This window comes from Botrytis byssoidea (genome assembly GCF_014898295.1).
Source record: "Botrytis byssoidea strain MUCL 94 chromosome Unknown BBYS_003, whole genome shotgun sequence".
Lineage (NCBI taxonomy): Eukaryota > Fungi > Ascomycota > Leotiomycetes > Helotiales > Sclerotiniaceae > Botrytis > Botrytis byssoidea.
This window is the reverse complement of record NW_024065844.1, coordinates 340,220-358,680: the sequence shown is the minus strand read 5'-3', so window position 1 is coordinate 358,680 and position 18,461 is coordinate 340,220. Positions and strand designations below refer to the sequence as shown.

At 42.5% G+C, this 18,461-nt stretch overlaps 6 protein-coding genes across 6 annotated transcripts; 3 read left to right on the top strand and 3 right to left on the bottom strand.

Annotated features, from left to right (window-relative positions):
* Nucleotides 1-2,335: 2,335 nt before the first annotated feature.
* On the bottom strand, nt 2,336-3,758 carry EAE97_001559 (uncharacterized protein; the record flags this gene model as incomplete). Its single annotated transcript, XM_038872070.1, has 3 exons — nt 2,336-2,853; nt 3,084-3,326; nt 3,404-3,758. The coding sequence occupies 3 exons, from the start codon at nt 3,756-3,758 to the stop codon at nt 2,336-2,338; spliced, it is 1,116 nt and encodes a 371-aa protein (XP_038736628.1).
* A 526-nt stretch (nt 3,759-4,284) lies between these two features.
* EAE97_001558 (uncharacterized protein) lies at nt 4,285-5,155 on the bottom strand (the record flags this gene model as incomplete). Its single annotated transcript, XM_038872069.1, has 6 exons — nt 4,285-4,326; nt 4,392-4,418; nt 4,482-4,648; nt 4,722-4,764; nt 4,899-5,077; nt 5,149-5,155. 6 exons carry the CDS (start codon nt 5,153-5,155, stop codon nt 4,285-4,287), a joined length of 465 nt encoding a protein of 154 aa, XP_038736627.1.
* An 803-nt stretch (nt 5,156-5,958) lies between these two features.
* On the top strand, nt 5,959-8,084 carry EAE97_001557 (uncharacterized protein; the record flags this gene model as incomplete). The annotated part of the gene is made up of 4 exons (XM_038872068.1): nt 5,959-6,213; nt 6,262-7,402; nt 7,454-7,967; nt 8,024-8,084. The coding sequence occupies 4 exons, from the start codon at nt 5,959-5,961 to the stop codon at nt 8,082-8,084; spliced, it is 1,971 nt and encodes a 656-aa protein (XP_038736626.1).
* Nucleotides 8,085-9,475: 1,391 nt separating this feature from the next.
* Nucleotides 9,476-9,714, top strand: EAE97_001556 (uncharacterized protein; the record flags this gene model as incomplete). The annotated part of the gene is made up of 2 exons (XM_038872067.1): nt 9,476-9,539; nt 9,584-9,714. The coding sequence occupies 2 exons, from the start codon at nt 9,476-9,478 to the stop codon at nt 9,712-9,714; spliced, it is 195 nt and encodes a 64-aa protein (XP_038736625.1).
* Nucleotides 9,715-10,651: 937 nt separating this feature from the next.
* EAE97_001555 (uncharacterized protein) lies at nt 10,652-11,901 on the top strand (the record flags this gene model as incomplete). Its single annotated transcript, XM_038872066.1, has 2 exons — nt 10,652-11,211; nt 11,262-11,901. The coding sequence occupies 2 exons, from the start codon at nt 10,652-10,654 to the stop codon at nt 11,899-11,901; spliced, it is 1,200 nt and encodes a 399-aa protein (XP_038736624.1).
* Nucleotides 11,902-13,593: 1,692 nt separating this feature from the next.
* Nucleotides 13,594-17,640, bottom strand: EAE97_001554 (uncharacterized protein; the record flags this gene model as incomplete). Its single annotated transcript, XM_038872065.1, has 1 exon — nt 13,594-17,640. The coding sequence occupies one exon, from the start codon at nt 17,638-17,640 to the stop codon at nt 13,594-13,596; it is 4,047 nt and encodes a 1,348-aa protein (XP_038736623.1).
* Between the last annotated feature and the right edge of the window lie 821 nt (nt 17,641-18,461).

Below are 18,461 nucleotides of genomic sequence, written 5' to 3'. Positions count from 1 at the left end.
AATCGTGTAAGGACATACTAATAAGACGCTGCTAATATTGACACCTTTTACAAGGTTATCGGCATCTAATACAACAATGAATGCCATGGTCTATACTTAAATTCGCTGGAAACAAAGTTATATCCAATGCAGAGATTCGAAACTATGAAATTTGTCTTAGAAATTAGGGCTTATCTTTCTGCCTCGTCTCGTAAGGACCCTGTCAATACAAGCGGGGTATGTACCGAAAAGCGAATCATCTTAATTTGGTTTAGCGTTCAAATATTTGATATTCTTATATCGAAGTGTTCAGCATACCTGCAATGTATTGTGGCTGAGCAAAATCAATTGCGTTATTCGCTTTGCGGAAATTTCTATTTACTATGTGTAGCTGAGCTTCATGCTCCTTTTCATTGGCAGTTGCAGACTTTTTTTTAAAGGGATCCGTGTCTAGATTTTATCCATCTTCCAAATTGGCTCGTAAGGACCTGGTCTCCTTACGATAGTGGATTGTCCGTCAAAAGTTTGTCATTTAGAACCATGTCATTCTCACAGTAGCTTGTACTGCATCTCCGAGCGAATCGAGATCTTCGACATTATTTTTGGGAAGCTTGCCTCTAGTCACGACAGGCCTAAAAGATTTGATAACGAATCTGAAGATCAAGGATCATTAAGCCTTGCTACAAGTAGGATCTCAGAGGCTAAGCCTTGTATGATGATCTCGACCCTTGACTTCTTTCCCCTATTATGACAATCCAAGAAAGCTGATTGCTTCTGCGGTAATATCGGCTAATTACCAAGTCTTTGTCTTCTCTCATCATGAATGGTAAGAGCAGGTAAAAGATGCCGTCAAGGAAACATCTCTTTGGGCACAAAATCTCTTCTCTCACCTTGCTGCAATGGATTGCAACGGCCTGACTATATTGCGTTTTCTATTATTCTTCAATACATAGTTGGATAAAATCGATGATAAAGTAATTCTTCGCCATTGCGCATGATCCATTCTTCCATTGAAGGTATATGTGCGGTGTATGGGTGAGGAGAACTGATAAGAAGATATAGTAACACCACATAGAACACTAAAGCCGTCCATTTACATCCCCATTAAACCTTATATTCAAGCATTCTCATCGGCTTACTTACTTGGATATAGCCACGGTCCAGGAATAAAAAGCTAATCAGATCACTTCGGCTCGAACCAGATACTTGTCATTGAAGAGGTTTGATCATGCAATCAAACTTCCAGCCTAGTAGCTCAAACTTCACCTGCAATATCTCTTCTCCCTCAAGCACGAGCTGCGGATCTTTCGAAAAAGAAGATGCACATGTTATCTGGATATCTTTGGGGCTGCGAAAGAAGCGAGATCATTATTAACAATCACACATTCAAGCTACGCGGTTTACTCTCGTACTTCTGAAATCTCAGTAATGGTTATCATCTAGTGCATGAAAAGACGCGCAGTCACCGTCTACCATGATACACTCTTTTCTAAACCTGCGAAGAGTATTTTGCAACCCTGATATCTTTGAAGGTAGCTCAATCTATAACGAAGCAGTCAGCTCATCTTTTCAATAGAAATACGCGTTCTGAATTTCAGACAGTTTCCCTTAACCCAAACTAAACTATCCCAAACAAGCAAACCACTTACTTCCGAGCTTCAAACCAAAAATACTACGAATTAAACCCCTCGCAATCCGATCACAACTTCCATCTCCTCATACGAGTCTGGAAGAAAGTGTATACTGTACCTAGGTAGTCATATAAAATGCCTAGATATACATAAATCCCAGTTCAGTAATCACAACCACGAGATGCTATTGTAAATATTCACTCGACATACAGCGTCATTCTTGGTGCGAATTGCGACTCCCTCTTTAGCTATATAGCTGTAGGTATTTTTCAGTCAGACTTTGTGTAACAGATACAGAACAAGAAGAATTTGAACGGAATAGGAAAAACGTGATCTGAGATGAAGTGAATATTGGGGGTGGCACGAGAGAGTCGAGATATCAAATAGAAAACAGATTGATAAGACAGAGCTCCATAGCTACCCTGTTTGTTTCTAATATTGAGATATAGTAAAAGCATTGGACACTGTGTGAGAATTCATTGATTCATTTATTTTTATCGCAGAGCTACTAAGTAAAGTGATATCGAAGCTAGACGCTAAACGCTAGAAGCGCGAGACCACTACAATGAGCAAAGACGATACGTAACATAAAATAATTAGAAAGCATCCCAGAGCTGAAGCAACGCCATCCATCATTCATGATATGTCATTGCATTTTTTTAACGTTCCTTTCCACCCTTCCCAAACACTCCATCTATCCATACCATCCATTATTACCCACCAAACTAAGCGAAGAACTTGCTATAAGCAGCCTTTTCCTTCTTAGCTCTCTCTGCTGCATTCTTCTTTACAGCAGATAATTCCTTAACAACAGCCGCATCTCCGGGAACTAATTTGTTGGCCTCCTCCAAATCCTTTAGTGCTTCTTCTTCATTCTTAAGTCCTACGTGTGCGATTGCGCGACGATAGAGAGCTTTGGCTTTATCAGTATCAGTGGTGCCTGAAACTCCGAGAGCGGCACTAGCGGTACGTTCGGCATCGGCAAAGTTCTTAAGCTTGTTGTGGAGGAGGGCAGAGTTGCTATTGAGAGTAAAACGGAGAGCTGAGAGGGTGGAGGAAGTTTCGGATGGAGAGGAAGTAACGTCTGGTTCTTCGTTAAGATAACGGAGACCTTTCTCGTATTTGTCGAGGGCGAGAGGGAGTTTATTGTCTTTGAAGGCGGCATTTCCATAGGTCTTAAGGTCGGTGACGATTTTGACGGTTTCTTCTGCGGTGGGAGGAGTGGACATATCTTCTGGGAAGTCTTTTTATGGGAAAATCTCTAGGTTAACCAATACTCCAAACAATCGAACGACAAGACAAGAGAGATAAAATGATAAGAGGAAAAATTGAAAAGAAGGAAAGCTGGAAATCTCGGAAATTGCTTTGAAGATATGACGGAAAACGAAAGACGGAATATTAAGGAGATATGTTGCAGATATGTTGGCTAGTTCTTGAAACAGTTGAAAAAAGATAATTTAGAAGATGAAGTACCTTCGTATGTATCGCCGGTAGAATCAGGAGTCTTTGCATCGGCAGACTCAGCTTCGTCACCGGTAAGCTCTCCACAGTCTTCGATGATGACTTCCTTGTTGGGCTTGTCACCACTTTGCGTGGGCATGTTCTCGATTTTGCGAACCCAATTTTTACCACTGAGGACTTGACCGAAAACGACGTGTTTGCCATCGAGATGGGGAGTTGGGACAGTTGTAATAAAGAATTGACTTCCGTTAGTTCCTGCGAGGTCTTTGTTAGTCTAATCTTTTATTATTTTGACCGAAAATCGTCAGATGAAGTGCGATCGTTGTACATACCTGGACCAGCATTGGCCATTGAGAGCAAGAAAGGTCTGTCATGCTTTTCTACGAAATTCTCATCGTCGAATTTGACACCGTAGATACTCTCTCCACCAGTTCCGTTGCCGGCTGTAAAATCACCTCCTTGGATCATGAATTGCTTAATCACACGATGGAAACCAGAACCCTTGTAGGAGAGAGGTTTGCCAGCCTTTCCAACACCCTTCTCACCAGTGCAAAGAGCTCGGAAGTTTTCTGCAGTTTTGGGAGTAATGTCATCGTACAATTCGAAAGTGATTCGTCCTAGAGCTTCTCCTCCAACGGAAATGTCAAAGAAGACTCGACTGCGGGGTTTGGTTCCTTCAGCAGACATTTTGTTGTTGAGTAAATGCTGGTGTATGAGAGAAGGGAATATAGAATGGAAAATTGAATAGAAATTAGGGTATCGTATGCAAAATGAATAAAGGTTCACAGATTATAGAAATTGATTGTTGTATTGCTTTTTTCTAATAATTTCAGCCTTCTTATGAGTAGAAGCTTCGAGATGGAGAGTTGGAATGTGGGGGTCGGCGTTTGTATCTTCCGATCTGAAGCTTTACTTAAAGTGGAGAATGAGGCTATTCACGTGTGGCATGACATCCACTTCATCAGGAAGGAAGGCCCAGAGGATTTCTTGCTTCATTGAATATTTTGTGGTTTACTTTTATAACCTAGAGAGGCTGTAATTTCAAGATTAACAAATGGAATGTCTTGAGACGTCTATAGACATCTATATGCATGTGGAGATGTTAACCGCTAGCCATTTCTCTGGCCATGCGCTTAGGGCCTCTACGTATACAGATTCACAGATTGTTCAGCCATGAACTTTGAATGGTCTGCGCTGCGATACGCCAAACCTTTCATGCCTTCTCATTTGACCTGGTTGACATGTCGAGTGTTACCTAATAGCATTAGTACCAGAACATACATAACTACATGCGCTTGATCAATGATAAGAAGGACGTACCGGGCCATCATTCACCAAAGCCACTTCCTACAATCAAACATTCGTTAGCAATATGACCCGAGCAGTCTAATAAATTGTCGTGTGACCTACCATCATTGCTTGGAACACACCATCTTTGACTCTTTCTGACGCATAACCTTGCTGGACTTTTGTTACAAAGAGTTGATATAATTCCCTAGCCTGGTCCCCTCCCATGGCTCCATGAAAGTCTGGTTTTGAACCCTTCTTCGTTGAGGCAAGTAATGTGAATTGCGAGACTGATATGTGAAAGGAATTGTCAGTCTGTGGGACTCCCATGTCTAAGGGTAGTACTCAATTAACCTCACATACCACAGAGAACTTCTCCTTGGATGTCTTGCACATTGTGTTTCCACTATGAAAGGAAATGTATTAGGACTGTAGTCAAACAAGAACAAAACAGCAACCAAATGACTCAATCAATGCCCGGTATGAAATAACAGAAAACCATTCTAAGATCAAGAGAAGTAAGAGACTCCTCGTTCATACCCGACCGCCATTCTCATCATCCCATAATCGCATTTTCAGGACTTTTGCTGCTAACGATTCTACATCTTTCTCTGTATCACCAGGAGCTACAGCGGCAAATACTAATATGCCTTTCCCAATTGATGATATCAGCTGCTTGTCTACTGTCACAGAAGCAGATAGAACACGTTGAAGTATAGCTAAGCAGGATCTAGTAAGTATCAAGTCTGTAGAGCAAAAAAGGAACGAGGGGTAAAGTTGGAAATGATACCCTTCATATTTACTAGGTGGGTAGGCAAATGACCAGGATTGAATCGGTCTTCTTGATCTTCTGACTATAATAAAGATCAATTGCTCTCTAGGAGTGATTTATACAATGAAGTGGGATGTTGAGGATTCCTAATAGTCTGAAGTTCAAGTCAACAATGGCGATAGGTAGGAACGAGACCCTCTCTATATCATGATCTACTTTTGGAACCATATGATGCAATCCCCACTTGAGCATTTATTTCATCCATAAGAAATAACCATTAATCACAGCCATATAAGATATAATTTTCCAATGATCAAAAGAATCGTAACATAATTCACCTAGTAATTATAAACGTAATAATCAATTCAAAAATCAAAATCAAAATCAAAATCCAGACTGTAACATATATTCATTCCATACTTAGCCATGGCATTCTTTCCGTAGGTTAAACCTTGCCCATAAGCATTTCCCCCACGTTCTTCTAAGGCTGCAGGTAATGAAGGTAAGGAAGGTAAGGTGCAAGCGAGGCTCTCTTCCCGCAATCTCACCCAAGCAATATGGTCGCAACGTGAAATCCAATTCAAAATTCAGCGACAACTTCTCAACCTCTCACCACTACACATTCACACAAGAACAACGCCTTTACTTGGTAGCAAGGTAATTTGTAAATTCCTTGTACTACCACCTTTTCACGCAAAAGCTCAAGCTAGACATCTATACCACGCATGGGGTCTGATATTCGTCAAACAAAGCTAGCCCCTTGTACACAACAGCAATCACCAAACACCAACCCATCGATACATTTCTCCGTACCCTCACAATTACACGATGGCGGCACGAAAACTTCAGCAAGAAGTCGACAAGTGCTTCAAGAAAGTCACTGAAGGCGTGGCAGAATTCGAATCAATCTACGACAAGATAGAGCAATGCACAAATGCTGCGCAGAAGGAGAAGTTGGAGGACAACCTCAAACGTGAGATCAAAAAGTTGCAGAGGCTTCGTGATCAAATCAAGACATGGGCTGCAAGTAATGACATAAAGGATAAGGGTCCTCTGTTAGATCACCGGAAATTGATTGAAACGGTAGGGCATATATTTTACTTGACTGTGGAGTGAGCTAAACTGTTGTAGCAAATGGAAAAGTTCAAGGCAGTAGAGAAAGCTATGAAGACAAAGGCATATTCGAAAGAAGGGCTGTCAGCGGCAGCGAAGCTGGATCCGAAGGAGCGCGCGAAAATGGAGACCGGGGAATTCTTGGGCAACATGGTAGAGGAACTAGAGCGCCAGATCGAGACAATGGAAGCCGAACGGGAATCGATATCAGCAACAATGAAGAAGGGGAAAACTCAAAGTGCCAAGGCCGATAGGATAGCAGAGCTGGACAACTCAACGGAACGACATAAATTTCATCAAAATAAGTTGGAGCTTATCAAACGCTGTCTGGAAAATGGTACTGTCGAGATTGAGCAAGTCAAAGATCTTGAGGAGTCCATCAAATATTATGTGACCGACAATATGAACGATGACTTCATGGAGGACGAGGAAATGTATGATGAGCTCAACCTTGATGAGGAAGAAGATAATTACGGCATGAATAATGATAATGACCGGGTATCATCACAAGACACACAATCGATACAGGAGGATGTACCAGATACAGATCTACGATCCAATAGTTTACCTGGGAAATCGAAATCAGGTTCAGAACCGCCTCTAGCTGCTGCACGAAGACCTTCTACGCAACTCAAAAGCCCTCTCCCTTCCTTGGCCACTTTACATACCCCTCTATCGACTTTGTCAACCAATGGAAGCTCAAGTAATCTTATGAAACCAGCCGCGGTACCTACACGTGCCCCTGGAGAGACTTTGAAATATGCTTCGGCGGCGGCGGCGGCTGCTGCTAGTGATAAGAATGGCCTTGCTCCTTTGCCCCCTCCACCTGAAACTTTACCGACCCCCGCAACGTCAGTCAGTCACCCACCTTTATCTGGAAGTGCTGGACGAAGACCGAGTGTGACGGCATCTCCAACAACTATACATTCACAAACTGCAAGTGTAAATCAGACACCTGTGACACGATCCAGTGTTCCAACTACAGATACGCCATCAAGTGCCCAAGCTAAATCTCCAGCTTTGAGTCAATCAAGTGCTGCACCTAGTGGAGCTAGCGTGTCCCATCCTGTTGAAAAAACAGAGAATACGAGACCAAATCTTTCCTCGAATTCGTCAGGGAAGCAACCAGCCTTATCTAAAACAGCAGAAGGAAAGAAAGGTTTGTCTATTGCTATCCCATGCAATTCCAATGCTAACAGTTCTATGCAAGCTGTTCCACCACAATCGAATGGTGTCTCGAATGGGCTTAAGTCAAGTACACCAGAGAACACAGAATCTGTATATCATCTGCCTTCTGGATTCCAGGATATGCTTCAATCTTTTGACGTAATTCAAAAGAGTGCCCCAGATGTTTTATCCACAGCATCGCAGAGAATGTTAGCATCATCCCAGGCTAGTGGTCCTGGCATGTCAGACGTTTCGCCTCCTCGTAGCTACAAACCAGAAACCCCTTTCAACACTCCATCATATTATCCCCAAGACGTTCCGTCGGTGCTAGATGACCCTAGGCTATATAACCGTATAGATGGAGAAACTTTGTTCTATGTCTTCTACTACAAGCAAGCCACATATCAACAATATCTTGCAGCTAGGTCACTAAAAGAACAAAGTTGGCGATTTCATAAGCAATATCAAACTTGGTTCCAACGTCATGAAGAGCCCAAGGAAATTACTGAGCTGTATGAGCAAGGAACTTATCGTTTCTTTGATTATGAGAGCACATGGTAAGTTTCACCATACTCATTCTTTTCCTCAACATCAACTAATCAATTATCTATAGGATGAACCGAAGAAAAGCGGACTTCAAGTTCATCTACAAATTCCTAGAGGACGATGTATGAATAATGTACTGGCGCCTATGGTATCTTTTGGTTGGAGGATAGGTTGGCGCAGTGGGAATTGCTCAACCAGTATCTGGCTTGGGGAAATGACCTTAGTTGTCTTAATAGCAAATACTCTTGCTCATCTGGTTCAATTCGGATGAAGTTTCTTAACTTACATGGCAATATTACTCAGAGAAATAAATGTTTGCTCGTTGTGATATCTGCCAAACTTCACCGTTCCATACTGGCTCACTGGTCATTTAAGTATTTCTGTGTTCTGTGAACGGCTAGAGACATGCATGATGAGACTACAATTGATGCCGATTGATGGAATGTACTCTCCAAGGCAAACAGAATGGGAGAGTTTCATAGCATCCATAGATACCAATTGTTCTCTTGCATTGGTCTTGACGAAACAGTCTCCATACTAAGAGCTGTACTTGAGTGTGAATGGCGAATCAAAACATTGACCTTATTCAGGGCTTATCATAAATTACTCAGGTGTGGGTTGATTGGATATTTCTTCGTATATGGCAATAGTAGCCCTAACTAGAGAAAATTAGACTTTGACCCAGATTCTCGTCTTTTGGTCGAAGACTTTGTCCTAAACGGTTGGTTTATCTCCATAGGTCGCAATGAAATGGCCTGCAGACATTATGTACGAGTATGACAACTTTGGGCATCATCACTTTCAATGTTTGATACCCAACTCCCAGATATTATAAGAGGATGTAAGCTCTCCCCAGATTTCAATTTTTTAAAAACTAAATCATGATCTCCTTGCATATTCCTTTTTGCCTCGTCTCTACCCAAGTACAACCAACTGCGCACAAGTTTTGGACCCCAAAGAGGGTTCGCTGAGCAGCCGACAATACATGGTATCCCACCTCGAAAACGCGACTTTGAATGGCAAATTCATAAGTGTCGGTCAGACACGGTATTGATTAAACATTGAGACTACAATCCTCTTAGTATTCTTTTGATCTCTTCTTGGATAATTCTGTACAGTTTATATCTCTACATCCTAATTGTTTCACGGAAGAAATACTAATGATAAGCAGGTCCTGCCCAGTTGTTGTCTTATATCCAGAAATGCCACATTTCGTAAGCATGTGGCTTGTACATGGATTCAGATCCTTGACGCAAGTGCTCGTCCTTTTACGATTCTTCATTCAGGACATGATGCAGCCTTTTCTTCACATGCGATGATGAGTCCACTGGATGTGGCAGTTGAGAAAGACACAGCCAAGCGTTACATCGGCGTCTGCCAGTTATCGTTAGCACAAGCAAATGAAACTGTACAACGAATGAAGGCAAAAGAAGGCGGACAGTTATTCCCGCTCTCTTCACATCTTGCTGCCTAATGGTACAGGTCCATTCCAAGGTTACCAAGAAGGTTCCAAATCGCAATGGTCCATAGGAGAGTAAACACGAATTTCCTGCTCTACAAGATGCATTTGGTGGAGGATAGCGGTCAGCATTAAAGCAATGATATAGGAACAAGTTGCCCAGATCAGGTTTGAAAATATATTTCCTTCTATTACGACGATTTTATGATACCTCAAGACTCGTCTTTACTGCGCCCCGCCGCCAATATGGTCAATCAGCGACCAGCAATTATGACACCATAGGGTTTCGAATCTACTAAGCGAAATGCCCCATTTTGATCGATTCCTGTGAGCATTCTATTGTTCTGTGCCTTGCTGCGCATATAGGGCATCAATGATCGCCGACAGACACAATGCCCTTTCACTTGCCTTTTCGGCTAGTCGGACCACAATCCAAGGATCATTATCGTTCGCCTTATTGAGGCTTAAGTTGCCCAAAAGCAAATGCTTCTTTTTTTCGAATGTTCGCCCGCTGTGCCGTTCAACGATAAGGCTAGAAGGTAGCCGGAATCCTAGCTTCATTTCGACATTACACAGACCAAAAAGTTGCTGACATGTTTTGTTGGCGAGTCAAAACTTCTCAAGTCCTTGACTCTCGGTGAGTTCATCAAGTTAGATCCCGCTAAAAAAGTGCGAGGGGCTTTCTATTACCTTTCTATACATATGAATGCAATAGTTGAAGCATCCGGAGCCATTTAAAGTTTTCCGGGGCAACTTCTCACCATAGCCATCACAAGGCTATGAGACCCCATTGGTAAATAATAAGCTATGTTGATATTAACCTCCGTCTAATTGCACAGGTCATAGGTGATGCATGTGAGTATTTCAGGACTTGACTGACTGTGAGGGAATGACTGTTAAGAGTTTGTTATTGAGAAGCCTCGCAAATTCCCACGCCTATTAAGCAGCTATATCATGTTACGAATACATCAAAAACGTCAAGATCTTCATATCAATATACAAGCATCACTGTCCTTCTTCCTAAATTCTCCTTCTATACCAATATTTCTTTCGTCAACTCTCCTTGAATATATCAATACCTGGTAAGTAAACTTTATTTATATTGTCGATCTTCTATTCGCATGACCTGGTCAAATTGCATTCTAAACAGAAGATGATACCTTTCAAGTGAGGTCTAGACTAATATCATGGAAAAGGGTAAACAGAACCATTTCCAGAACAAGCCTGCTATCTATCATGTATTCCAATTCGTTTGATAAAAAATTGAGGCCAAGGCAATACCTTGATCAAGGTAGACTTCGGCCTAATCCGACTACAGCACCATCAATGGGGGGATTTCCAATGAATCGAATCCGTTCTGACCAAAGCTCGATCAGCACCCAATCCGGATCTTCTGGAGACTTCTATTCTCCGGATCTCATGAATCGAAACTATTCGGATCAAGGCTCAACCAGTACCCAATCTGGATCATCCAAGGATTTCTACTCTACGGCTCCTAGCAGTCCATCCATGTCTTTCGATTTTAACCCCTCCCACTTACCGCAATACTATGACGATGGATATAATCAGGGGTACAACAACTACCCCGCAGCATCATATAGTATGGAGAGAAGTCCATCAAACCAAAGTCATTCTCTCAAAGCAACACCATCTAGTCTCGGCTGGTCTCCCGAGACCGAACTCCTCAGACTTTACAAGTTGATCGTACCAAAGGGAAAAGAGCCATATCTAGAACTACTTCCAGGGTACACAATTCATCAAGATACACCCCAGCAGGTTTTTCTTGATCCACCTAGGTACGTCGATCTGCACTTGAAGATTCTAACGAATACTCACACAAACAAAGTGATCCCCAAAAAGGTGTCTATCCTTGTCAATTCCCAATCAACTGTCCAGGCAAGCAATTCCGAAGGCCTGCGGACCTAGAACGCCATTATAGACATGTACACGCCGATGCCGACCAGAAGGGTAGTTTTCCCTGCGACTATAAACCCTGTACCCGATCCAAAGGTCCCTTTACTCGAAAAGATCACTATCGAGACCATCTCAAAGACTTCCACAAAGAAGATATTGGGACTGCTAAACAACCCAAGAATACAAAGGACCCTAAGAAGCTAGAATCTCTTCAACAAGCGTGGCTCGAAGAACGTCAGATCGATCCGAGATGGTGGAGATGTAGAAAGTGTCTCCGGAGGGTTTATGTGGATACGAATGGATATAAATGCGTAAATTGCAACGAGGAATGTGCAAAAGAGAGGATAGAAGCGAGGGAGCAAAAGAAACGAGACGGGGATAGAGAGAAAATGTACTACTCGGGTGAGAGAGCGGATATGATGTATGCAGCTCAGTGCACGAGTTGTGATGGAAGCATGTGGATCTCAGATGCAGGGTTTGGGGAAGAACATTCGGTGCCCTGTCCGATTTGCGTGCCGAGTGAGGAGATTAGCTACGAGGATGTAGAGTGGCAGGAGGATGGGGGTTTCTAACTGGAGTACGAAAATACTTATTAGGAAGTCTGGGTTGACTTCTTGGGGAGATGTGAAGAGTTATGATTTAACGAGTTAATGTGTTATGAAAAGAGAGTTGTGGCTCTTGAAAACAAGACATATTCATCCGCTGGTGCGAGGCGTTGGAGTTGGGCCGCATATCAAACTGGGTGGCGTTTAAACGTAGACAGAGACGGCTGGTTGCTTTCTTGGAAGGATTTGGTGTTGGTGTCGCTTTTCGTGCTACTTTATTTATTGTTTTCGTTTTCCTTTCTTCACAATATATATTTATCTTTTCATCTTCGCGTGTCCAAATATTCATCCATTCATATCTATAGTTTTTTTCTCAATGTTCTACTTTTTGAAAGGAGCAAATAGAAAACATTCAATTTTTTGCGTCACTTTTGCGTCACCTTTCTCTCTATTTCTCCTTTCCTATTTCTCTCTCCCCGTCTCCCCTTAGGACTTATTCTCAACACTTTCCTCGCACCTCGTCTCATTTCTCATTTTCTATTTCTCATTCTCTACTTCTCACCTCTTTCATGTCTCTTTTCTCTCTCTCTAATCATTCCCCAAAGCTCCAAAGAACAAAAACAACCACACTGTGCTTTCCAAAAAGCATCCTGCGTGGCGATTCCAGAAGAACACGAGAATGCTGGCTTGATTGGAAAAGGAGTTATGTTTAGATTGATGTTACTGTTACTGTTGAGACGGAGAAAGGAGAAAGGAGACTGGAAAAAACAAATCATATCACATCATATCATATCATGATACAGAAGAAGATAACCATATGACCACATGACAGACAGACAGACAGATAGTAAGATAGTACGATAGTATAGCATCATATCAACAACCCATCACTCTCAATCTCCCAGCGTTTTACACTATGGATAGGAAATAGAGAATGAATTTGAATTGTCTTGATTAATTAATTAATAGATAAATAGTCCGTGGAGTTGTGGAGTCGTAGAGTAGTGGCGCAGCGCAGTTATATCTTCCAGAATATATATATATATATACACATATTTCTGTGTTTTTATTTCGTCTCCCGCTTTTGATTCTTCTTATACTTTATTTTGTATTCTATCCAATCCATCTAATCCATCTAATTCAAACTGCAGAGAAATAATACAATATAAATAGATCCTTCTTGATAGTAGTGGGAGAAGAAGATAGATATCTAGATAGATAAAATTGACAAAATCGATCTGATTACTCTGTCTTGAAACTTAAAATTACCCATCTACTCTCTCCTCTCTACTCCAGAGTATATTACATACTATACACAACCTATCACTCACAAGAAAACAAAAGAAAAAGAAAACAAGACAGAAAATAACGACCAAGGCACCTACGAAAGCAGTTCTAAAAGCGAATTCTCTGAATCTCATAATCACGTATGATGCATACATACATACATACATACATACATACAGAGAGTAACTATATACATGGACAGCATCGCATAGCATGGAAACAAAATATGAATATAGATATTCATATATATATACTCGTAATAAATATTTAATTTAACATAAGAATATTGACAGCAAAAGTAATATAATATAGATGCTCAATATAGAATTCCACAAGACGAAAAGGGCTCTCTCCTGTGTTCTTCTCCATACTTTTCCTCGCCTTTCTCATCTTTCTTCCTCTCGTGACCAACTCCACTCTCCTCTTCCCATACTAAAACATACCCCCATCACCCCTTCCTTCTCTTTGTATATGTGCCCAGCTCCCCATCGTAGGCGACACAATTTCCTCTCTGAAACCTTCTACCCTCGCGCCTCTTCCATTTCCAGTATCAATACTCATCCCCTCTGGGATACCCATCCCCATCCCTGTTGCAGGTGCCGGTGCCATTATGAAACCCCCATCATTACTACTTCCACTTCCCTGACTCTTGGGTTCCTGTTTTCCCTTCCTCCTCAATCCACCTAGAAAACTCCTACTTTGTTTTTCCTGTCTATTAAGTCCAAGTCCCCCTAGACCCTTTCCACCTGGCGGACTAGAGGCTTGCATGCCCAACTGTTGTGCGCTGTTATCTGACGGTGGTGGTGCATAAGGTCTCTGATATTTTGAATCTTTCCCAAAAGTTGCCTCCCAGAAATTTTGTTTCTCTTTCTTTTCCTTATCTTTGCTACTCAAGGTAGAGATCGTGCCTATTCTTTCACTTCCACTGCCTGCGGAACCGGGAGCGCGAAGATATGTTTGGCTTGTGTTATTTATACTTGTGGCATTGCTATTACTCATTGAGTAGTCCTGCCAAGGAGGTGGGAGGATAGAATGTTGATGTTCTGAATCTGGTTGGAAATACGATTGTGTCGGAGGGAGTGGGAGAATTTGAGGGGATTCGTGGAAATGTGTATTCTGGAGACCTTCGACTATATCTTCGAATTGGAGAGAAATCTGATCGGCGACGCGATCACCGTACTCTTCGGCTTTGAGTATACATTCATCGGTGCGCTTCTTGAGAGCTATACACAACTCGTTGAATTCACCAAGATCACCTTCAAAGTATTGAGTCATGGAATTCGAGGTTCCTTCTAGCCATAATTTGACCAAGTCGGCAAAACTTCGTGCGTGGTCAATCAAGTGCGGCAAAGAAGGAAATCCTTCTCGAGAAGTGGGAGGTAGTCTTGCGAGAATGGTAATGGGTGTGGAGTACGACGCAGGAACCGCAAATGTTGTACGATCCGGGGCTATAGCACAAATAGAATCGAGAAAATCCTTCACACCTTGACGATGCTGATGAAGAAATTTGTTCATGGGTTCCATCCATGACTCTTTTTGACCAAAGCTTGATAAATTTGCCAAGGCTTGTAAACTTTTTGCTATCAAGGTGAACGTCCGCTGAGCTTTCGGTTGGGGATGATCTGGGAGTAGTCCGAACAATTTTGGATTAAGAATTGCTGGGCAGAAAAATCGTAAAAATATGAATCCAGAGACACTAGTATATGCAACAGTACGAAGAAAATCTCCGTATCTATCTTCAGCAACCGCACGGATGTACTTGAAAATTTGTCGCAATTCTGGTGGACATCGAGTTGCAGAATCTGCTATTGATCTCCAGACGTCAGTAGTTAAAGCAATCAACGAGACCCAATTCTTCTCGAATGCACCGTCGTTATCAATTCTAGATGGGTCGACTTCGCAATCAGGATTAATGTTGTTGATGGTACGAATTTGATCTCCCAAAATTTCAGAGAGATATTCCTTCCCAACTCGTCTCATGTGAAAATCGAGAGCTTGCGTTAGTAAGGAGTTTCCTCGAAACAAAAGATTCGCTTCAGTATTGAGACTTTTCCCCATGTCTCGAACTGATTGTTCCCGCTCAAGGGACGTGAAGGAAACCTCATTTGAGCCAATCCTCCTGCTGTATCTAAGTCGTTTTGTTGGTGCTTCTTTTCCGATGCCATCGATTTCGTCTTCAACTAGGGCCTTTAGCCATTCGGATCCATTTCCAGATACTTGGAATATATTTATCAGTGTTTCAGATAATTGCCTGAGATTATTGGGTATGACTTGAGATATTTGAAGTGTCAACCCATTATTGAAATTATGTAGAAGCTCAGAGATTGGTTGATAATCCTTGGCAAGAAGTACAACAACTTCATCATGTCGAAGTCTCATTAGCATCTCCCCAACCTGCTCTTGATTTTGATCCAAAATTGGCCACCATGCCTCATTATCCTTGCCTCGCTCGAGCTTGTCAACAGATATTTCAACTACTCCACAGATAGTTTCTACTTGCTGGTCCGCCACTTGAACGCTTGAACTTGACAAGAATCCTTGCACCGTTAGTTGTGACATTTCCATACGTTTCAAAACTATCGATAGTTTTGGTAAATAAGGAGGCAGATCCGTAAATTCGCACTCTTCTCGCCAAAATGGATTTCTGGTCTCCAGCTTTGTTATTGTACGGGCGCGAACCTCACCATCAAGCATGACCTCTGCAAAGTAGTCACCGAGAATCCCATCTGGCTCTGGCCTTACCGAGTGCCTACCATACTGGGGTAACTCTGCTCTAATACCAGATTTTCGAAATTTAGCTTCAACGATTCGCATGTTGAGAGACTTCTCAATTCGGAACATATCGTTAGTTGAAGAAGGATATCCCTCAGGCAATTCCTCACCTTCGGCGTCAGCTTCTATTTGCGGCGGGGTATCATGTCCATATATTTCTGGAATTGTGAAAGCCCTCAAGAGACATAACCAAACTTCGAATACCAATCGTGATTCTAATGCTAGGTAGATAGGTCTAAATATGGACAAATTTGTGGATGTAGAAGTGTACTGTGGAAATATGGCAATGCAATGTTCTTCTCCCAGTACTGACTTGTCAAGCTTTTGGATTGCGCTTCTGGACAATTGTGGGAGCTGAACAACTGAAAGCAACAAAGCATCATTTTCGGTCAAAACCTTGAGATCGCCATTATCCTGAAGTATGCAGGATATCCTACGCCACTGTTGTCCAGAGTTACGCAGATGTCGTGTTGAACGACGAGTGATAATGGACTCAGGGGATAAGGGTGGCCCTTTGTCCCACAAGAGGAGCTTGGCTACTTTGATAATATTTGAGTCTTTATTACTATACGCGGAACCTCGTCGATCCACTGCTGGGCGTCTGTCGTCGTGATGGCCTATTGGAGATTTCAGTGGACTGGTCAAAGATGACGCTAGCCTGATCTGTTGCCATGGTAGTATCGCTGCTAACCAGGGATCAAATTCAGCAGGGTCCGTTGGTAAGAGACGAAGGTCTAAACCGAGACTTGGATTTAATATCTCCAGACACCTTACTTGTCGTTCCAATGAGTATATGATCGGTTTGACCCTACATCCTCGTAGGTCGGTTGCTACAGCAATGTGAAAAGGTCCTTTATCGTCGTCCTCATACATTAAAGAGCCTTTCACGTTGTCAATATAACACACACCTCGATACCATTGCCCGCGTTCTACTGTCTGATACTCGACTTCACCCCTCATACGACCACGTAAACTTTTCATGAGACCCAGTATTTTCTTAGTGTTCCCAGTAGGCACAGGATCTGGAAGAGAATCGACGGCAGGTATATCTACAAATGCTTGAAATGGCGAAGTCGGCCTTGAGTGCTTTTTAACTAATCGTCTACCCGACCCCTTTTCTTTTTTGAGAGAGTTGGATTTAGTCAATGTGTTTCTGTTAGAAGTGGATGGGTATCCGATGGCAGTATTAGTATCGGGCCGTGGCTCGATGTCATGGAAAGATGATGAGTTTGTGGAATGTATTGAGCCAATTCGCTGTCTATTCCTAGGAGCCCCTCCCGATCCTGATCTTTTTCGTGTGGTAGCATCTACGGTATATGTTCGAGGTCGAGATCGAAGACTCATGGTACTCTGAGGAGGCTTGTCAATGGAGTCACTGCTATATGAATCATGGAAAACCAGGCCTTGACGGCGTTCTCTAGGCTTTTCTCCGCCAGGGATCGATCGCGGCGACGTTTGCACAGATGGAAAGAGTCTAGGCGGAGTCTCTAATATGCTTAAATTGTCGTCTGTTACCTCGACAGGTTCGGGTGTAACTGTGCGAATAGTTGTATCCAAGCCAGGACCCCGCGATCGTCGTGGCTCACTCGGAGAGAATCTTCGTGCCAATGTCTCTGCCGCATTCTCCCCCCAATCCCGCACAGTGTTTTCCCTTCCAGAAGACCCATTATAATCTCTGGTATCCATACCTGGTGACAATAGACTCATCGCGCGATTCCTTCCAATGGAGGTTTAGAAAACCATGCCTAACCATCCAAACCTCAAAAAGATGGCGGCCCCGGTGATGTTAGAGAATTTGACGAGCTCGCGTATTCGAGTCTTGATATGTGCGGAAGCATGCAAGCAGAGTTGTCGAAGATGGCATGGGTTCGTACTGAACAATTTGAATTGAAGATCTTCGATACAAGCTGTGGCGTACGTGGGGAAGTCTAAGATGTGCGCAATTGATTGTGAAGCTTCTGCCAGTCTTTGTACCGCGCAAATAGCGTAGATCTTTTGATTGAATGACAAAGCTTTTCTTTTCCTTTTACCGATAGAATTGAGTCCGCTCCAAATGTGCCTTATGGTTTCCCAATACCGATTGCGAGATTTGAGAGTTCTTCATCATCACTAGCCATATACCATATATAACAAGTTTAACCAAGATTCCGTCGAATCTACTTTAGCGGGTCGGATTTTTTCCCTTTGGAGTATAGAGGTCGGAGCTTTCAAGGGTTGATAGTTTACTAGTAAAGCTGGGCTGCTGGGGGGTGTGGAATATTCCAGTCCAGGACCATGCTTAAGGTAGTAAGAAAAAGGGAATAAATAAGGCCCGAAGCCTTAAGTGGAGGGGAAGAGAGATGCAATTGCCTGTCGCCTTATATAGAGAGATCCAGGTTGGGAGCCAATTGACTGGGTAGGTGATATATCTATGGAGAATTCAGGGGATGAAGTAGATTATGGGTTGTTAGTGAAGCGAAAGGACAAGAGAAAAGAATTGGGGAGAAGGTGATGATGAATAGGTAAGTGGGTACGTGTTGTATTCTGAT